General features: G+C 47.4%; 1 protein-coding gene across 2 annotated transcripts in view; it reads right to left on the bottom strand.

Moving 5' to 3' along the window:
- Positions 1-7,066, bottom strand: part of Grhl1 (grainyhead like transcription factor 1) — a 46,315-nt gene that overhangs the window by 12,135 nt on the left and 27,114 nt on the right. For both annotated transcript variants that reach the window (XM_031356117.1, XM_031356118.1), the window contains exon 9: positions 1,768-1,926. In XM_031356117.1, the coding sequence (XP_031211977.1) occupies positions 1,768-1,926 (159 nt within the window). The remainder of the gene's footprint in view (positions 1-1,767; positions 1,927-7,066) is intronic.

The raw sequence follows: 7,066 nt of genomic DNA, 5'->3' as shown, positions 1-7,066 counted from the left end.
AAACAAAACATACTAAAACAAAACAAACAAACAAACCCCTCAAGAACATGGCACCTCCTCAGACTCAACTGCTTAGGACAAGTGAAAGAGAAAATCGAAAGAGTTATGCACAGAATAGACCTGGGTGGCTGCAGACTTGTCAGCAGTGTCAGCTCCAAGTCCGTACAGCACCCGCGAACAGACAGCCGGATGTTATACCAGCACAAGAGCCTAAGGTGAAACACTTCTCATGCAGAAAAGCTGAAGGACTCATTCCTAGTTCACAGATACTGCACAATGTTAAAGAAAGTGCTGGAACAGCATGGGGACATCTGACCTCTTTCCCATCATCGCCTACTGGGAATGTGCTTGGGTACAGTAGGGCTTGTCCCCAAACATTAGCCTAAAGGCCCTGCAGCACTTGGGAGGCAGAGGCAGGCAGATTTCTGAGTTTGAGGCCAGCCTGGTCTACAGAGTGAGTTCCAGGACAGCCAGGGCTATACAGAGAAACCCTATCCCCCTCCGCCCCCCCAAAAGAAGTATACTGTAGATATACCAAAGGAAACTCCAAAGTGTCCTACTTCAGGTTTCTGACGGCAAGGTGAGAGTCCTGAGAGCCAGGAGGAGGTGCCCAAAAGGCATTGAGTGGTGAGTGGTCAACCAGAGTCAGGGACTCAGGTGAGCAGCAAGGAGTGGAGGCCTTACGAAAATAACCCTTCGTGGCACTCAGAAAACGAATGCATGAATTCTCAAGGGTACGCAGGGAAATTATTATCAGGAAAGATGTAGAAAAAGTGTTTGAATAAAGTTGCAGTTTCTCTAGTATTATAAAAAGAGCACAAACATTCTGTCAGGTCCTCCTACAGTGTTTTTGCTTTGTCTTTGAGACGGAGGTCTCTGTGTATAGCCCAGGTTGGCCTCCACCTCCAGATTCTCTGGGCCTCTCAGGTGCTGATGCCACACACCTGGATCATCAGGGTTCCTCGGGCTCCAGAGGAATGTGGTCAGGTGGGAAGAGACTGGTCTAAGTGAGAGGTACTGGTGCCCACCAGCTGTGACTCACTGTTTCCAAGTGCAGGCCAAGGGAAGCACCTGCGTTCCAGTAATCCCTGCACCTGATCCTGGGGCTGGAGAAGGAGCAGGTTACAAGGCAAGGAGGAGGGAAGGCTGGAGGTGATCACAGGGGACCAGGAGGTGGAACAATCAGAGGCAGTCTAAAGATGAAGGGGAGACAGTCCAGAAAGGAACGCTGCTTACACCTTCAATGCTGGCCCAGTAACTCTGAGCTTTAAACCACTGAATTTGTGATAATGTGTTACAGGTGGAGTGGACCCTGGCCTGCAGATGTGTCCAATTTGACAGGCTGTTGAGAAAGCTCTCTAAACCCGAAGGCTCCAGGCGCCCCCCAGTGGTCAGATACAACACAGCCCTACCAGAGTCTCCGTGACTTGATAAAGAAACCTTGGCTCTGCACCTGGCAAAAGTGTTTCCCAGGAAGAAGGAGCTGCAACATAGAAATTTGGGAGATGGCCTGCCAAAGAGCCTTCAGGGAAGTGAGTCAGGTGGAGGGTGGTCAACACAATAGTTACTTGATTTGGCCCCGGACACAACCACAAAAGGTAGCATACAATCTCAGTCCTTTTTAGTCCCAGTGAGCATTTCCCTTCCTTCTACAGTGCTGCTTTTTCTGTGAGGGTAAGCTAGGAAGCGCCCATTAGAGGTTAGCTGCTCTGTGTACAAGGATGAGCCTACCTCAGGTGCTCTTCCCTGAGCCCGCTGCTCTCTCACCTTGTCGCAGAAGACCTTTATCTGGCAGTAGGCCCGGTGAACCGGCTTGTTGCTGCGGTTGTTATAGCTGTACGTGTCGATTTGGATGTTGAGCGGCAAACCCTTCACACCCTTCTGAGAAGAGAAATCTGTGCTCAAGCAGTTCACAGAGATGAAGACCTGTGAAGGAAGAGAAGACTCTGTGAGGGGCAACTCCAGCCCGGCCTTGCAAATACTGACATGACAGACACTCAAGACTCTCCGGAAAGCCACCATTTAGAGGCAGCAAGGGAATCTTCTAGAGAGAGTGAACAGAGGCATGGAGAGAAAGAGGGGAGCATGGAAGCTCTGTTTATTCGCAGGATCACTCTTGGGTATCAGCCAGGACAGGGACAATGTGGCTGTCATGGCTAGTGTCATTTTCCTGGGACACCGTAATGTCTCTTGGCTGCTGGGGACAACTTGCACACTCTCTGGAACCACCTGTACTTTTGGTGTCACCTCTTAGGACAGTCTGTAGCAGCCTGTGTCCTTTTTATCAAAAGCTGGGTTCTCCTAATCTATAGCTTAAAATTCCAGCCAAGTTCCCTTGTAATGCTAAAATACCTTCATTTCTTTTTCTTGGGGGTATCTGGTAACAGAATCATATTGGGCCAAGTCCTCAGAGAATAATTCCAGTGATGTCTAAGATATTCCTTTCTGGGTGACCTTTCATAATTTAAATATAAGTTGAATTCACCACATGTTTGGGTAGCCACTGTACTTGGCAAAGTTTTTCACAGACTTTAACTATTATGCTGGCCTACTAAACAGTCACACAACACTACCACATTCCTCACTGAAGAAGGCTCCACAGAGATGTGGTTAAAACATACTAGAAGCCATGAAGACCTTGTGCTGGGCTGGGGGGCCCTTTATACAAGGGAGAAAACAGTAACTGGAAGCCACCAGTGGCCACACTTCCACCAGGCAGTCACAGGGCACTCCAGAGAACAGCAGACAAGTACTGAGGTCATACCTGCCGGTTCACAAGCTGGTTTCCTTTCACCAACATCTGAAGCACCACTGACCCACACCAACAGTTTTTACAGACTATGTCACGAAGCCCAGCAAGGTCTGTGGCCCTTGAGCCACATACCAGATTCTCTTGTTTGAAGAGGAAGCCAGAGGGTGGGCCACCTAGCCCCACCCCGTGTCCTGTCTCCCACTCAGTTGCCCCATGTTCACCTTCTAGTGGGTTTTCTCAAAGGTTTAAGCAAATGGAGAGGCCCAGTTAGTGTGGTACAGCAAACTGTTACTCAGTGTAGATGGAGGAGCTTGGTGTGGTTAGTGAGCACCACATTCTCCACTTTCATGGTTCTGAGCCTGAAGAATCTGCTCAGGTGTTTTTGATCTCCCAGGTCACTGGCTTTGGAATTTATTTATGGATACCATACAGTATATAGTATTAGAGTCAGGTCTTTTTTCTTTCTTTCTTTCTTCCTTTCTTTTTTTTTTTTTTTTTTTTTTTTTTTTTTTTTTTTTTTTTTTTTTTTTTTTTTTTTTTTGGTTTTTTTCGAGACAGGGTTTCTCTGTATAGCCCTGGCTGTCCTGGAACTCACTCTGGAGACCAGGCTGGCCTCGAACTCAGAAATCCGCCTGCCTCTGCCTCCCAAGTGCTGGGATTAAAGGCGTGCGCCACCACCGCCCGGCCTTTCTTTTTTTTAAATGGGAGAATTTCAGAGATTCAAGACCCTTGTATCAGATGACCAGGATTCCTTCCAATGCCTAGGCACCAACAGTCAAGGACAGGTTACCCTGAGGAGCAGTGTACAGCCTTGAGTTGTAAATGGGTATGTGGTGGGGACTGTGTGCTATACAGGGGGGCTGAATGGAAGAGAAGCTGGACAGAAAGAGAATTAGCCCCACAATAACAAGGAGCAAGCTCTAGACTACATGGTTATGTCCTCTAAGTGGAGAAAGACCAGACATCTAAACAGGCTGGGATACATCCAATTACAAATTTGAAGATCACCCTATCTTGTTCTCTCACCAACTCTCCCCAGATCTTTCTCACGGACCCCGGGTACAGTCAGTCCCACCTCTCTGCTGACCCTGGCAGCTTCCTTACTGACCTGGTCAGGTCCACCCCACAGCCCTCTCCTGCCTCCCCAGGTCTGCAAGGGTCCCGTCGGGTCCTGTCCTCCATGTAGAGCTTGTCTTTTCCTCCAGGCTCAGGCAGCTGCCACACGTGCTTGGGACAGTGCTGGGCATGTTAGACATGCTACAGAGCTATCTCTATGACCACAAGAGGGCGCTGTCCTTCCACATTTGAAGCTCCAGAACTGTTAGGGCTGTCCCAGGCGGAAGGTGAAGGCACTCATTTCGAAGCTTTCCTACCATGGTGAAGCAACCGCTCATTTCCACAACCACCTATTTCCACAGACTGTATCCTCTGGTTGGAGATCTGGATGGAGGATAGCCAGATGTACCCTTTCTCTAGACTGCTCACACCCTGGCACTGTGGGATCTTGCTTCTAAATACTTTTCTAATCATTTCCAGTAAATAAACAAAATTACTTGACTTAAAAAAAAAAAAATGAGGAGCTGGAGAGATGGTTCAATGGTTAAGAGCACCGACTGCTCTTCCAAAGGTCCTGAGTTCAATTCCCAGCAACCACATAGTGGTTCACAATGGGATCTGGTGCCCTCTTCTGGTGTGTCTTAAGACAGCTATTGTGTACTCACATACGTAAAATAAATAAAGTTCTTTAAAAAATAAAAGTGTGTGTGTGTGTGTGTGTGTGTATGTGTGTATGTATGTATGTGAGAGTGTGCGTATGTGTCTGTCTGTTTCCATGTACACCTCAGGTGTTATCCTTTGAAATACGATCTAGTACCTTTGAGACAGGTCTTCCATAGGCATGAGGCTCAGCAACTAGGCTAGCCTGGACGGCCAGGGAAGCCCAGCATCCTCTCGTTTCTGCTTCCCCAGCACCGGGATGACAAAGGCACACAACCACACCCAGCTTTTTCCATGGGAGTAAGAGGCCAAACTCAGGCACTTGTTCTTGCAAGGCAAGCACTTACTGAGTCACTTTCCTAGGCCCTGCTTTCATTCTTTTAAAAGACTTCAGTCTAGATACGCAAGCAGGAAATGGCTCATGGGATTTCTGAACTCTGCAGAAAGATCTGTGCTTTGACTTGATGCCTTCTTGCACATATTTAAAAGAATGCTTTATATTAATCCGTAAATATGCACATGAGATAGCAGACAATCTATAAAACAGGGGCCACTGAGACGGTTCATCAGGTAAAGAAAAGGACTTGCTGTTAGGCCTGATGACACAGTGAAAGGGGAGAATGTCTCTCTGACCTCTGACCTCCAGAAGCATGTGTGACATATGCAGATGGGCTTGCACTCACAAACACACACACAAACAAACAAATGAATGAATGAGTGTAAAGACAGAGAAATCTGAAAGGGGAACAATAAAACTAATAAGAAAAAAATGATTTTAAAAGAACCACAGTCTTTGTAAACAATAAAAGCTATTTACTAAGCCACTGAACATTTCTCCTTCCAGTCAGATGGAAAATCTAAGCCTCTGTCATTCTGGGCCTTGTGGCACAATTCCTAACTCAAAAATGGCTGCCTGGGAAAGTACACTCTAGCTTACCAATTCCAGGAAGTCTCTGACCCAAAGTGCCATTCCCCTGGCAAGAGGATTTCACAGTAATCCAACCCAAATCTGCCCTCCCCTTGATTCCCGGCTTCAAGTCTCTGCTCCAAGCAGGAGCCAGATGCCAGGATCAGCCTGAGTACAGTGCCTCAGGGAAGTGCTGCCTCACACCCTTGCTCCCATGTTCTCACTCAGATGCATCGGCTTCCTACTTATGAAAGTTCTTCTCAACTTAGAAAACTTCAAAAGTGATCAGAAAGGCCGACTCATCCTAACTGGGCATTTAAAAACTGCCCCCTCAATCAGATGGATACACAGGCACACCAGTAAGTGGGACCAAGGGAACAGATGCACACTGTATGAAGGACAGCTCTTACAACGGCTCATGTAGTAGCATCATGGAAGAATATGCTGGGCCATCATGGGCATCCTGGACTAAGCCAAGTGGTACCCACGCTGGTTTAGGCATTCACCAAAGGCTAACAAGAAGAGCTGCATCTCCCCCACCCTCTGCTTTCTGCTGGACCAGGTGAGGTGCTCAACAGAGGCAGATTTGAACCAAGTTTGGCACTAGCTCTGTTCAGTAACTAGCACTGTAACTGGACCCCGCTGTCACATGACCAGCCAAGGCAGAAGCACTCCAGGCCATTTCCAACTCCAGCCCCCTTGTGATCGTCTCTGTCCTCAATAGATGAGGAGGATGAGCCCCAAACCTTACTGTCATTACTGCAGATAAGATGATTTGAGTAATTCGGATACCAGCCTAGCAGCACTCATGAGAACCTGAGTTTGATTCACAACTAAAACCTGGGTGTGACATCACGGACTGTAAGTCCAGTGCTGAGGACACAGAGACCAGAGGATGCTTGGGGGTTGCCCACCTTCATCAGCTGAGATGAGCTTCACCAGGTGAGCTCCGGATTCAGTGAAACTGTCTTACAATATACGGTAGAAAGTGACTGAGGAGATGCCCAGTATCAACCTCTGGCTTCCACACACATGAGCACACTCGTGCAATACATAAGCACACACACAAATAAATACATGCACATACAGTTACCAGTCTACTTTCTATACATGCTGTTACTTTCAAGGATGTGACTTCATTCAACTTGGCCTGGGAACCTGGTAGACATGTAGATCTCTTGTCTCTTTCCTCCTCCCCACAAACACTTCAGGGGGACCACTGTACACAAAAGCCCTGGAGTTTATCTCTCCAACACTGCTTTACACCACACCCATGCCAGACCCCTCAATGTCCCCAAACTCACAGGGACAGGCCATGTGGCTGAGTGATTTGGGACACCAAAACTGCCTTCAGGTGTTCCCATGTGGTGCTCACATGATCAACCAGGATGATACTACCCTGTGAAGGGACTGGTCTCCTACACTTTGGCATGCTTCAATGCACCAAAGGTCTCTTTTAGCTCCAAAGGTCGAACTTTATGAAACCTGTCTTAATACATGATTTCTTCTTGTATACAAGAGAGTTCCTCTTACATGCATTTTTAAAAAAGATTTTATTTATTATTATACATAAATACACTGTAGCTGTTTTCAGATGCACCAGAGGAGGGTGTCAGATCCCATTACAGGTGGTTGTTAGCCACCATGTGGTTGCTGGGATTTGAACTCAGGACCTTTGGAAGAGCAGTCAG

The sequence above is a fragment of the Mastomys coucha genome, unplaced genomic scaffold (genome assembly GCF_008632895.1).
Source record: "Mastomys coucha isolate ucsf_1 unplaced genomic scaffold, UCSF_Mcou_1 pScaffold6, whole genome shotgun sequence".
NCBI lineage: Eukaryota > Metazoa > Chordata > Mammalia > Rodentia > Muridae > Mastomys > Mastomys coucha.
The sequence above is the reverse complement of the archived record's forward strand: the minus strand, read 5'-3'. Positions and strand labels throughout refer to the sequence as shown.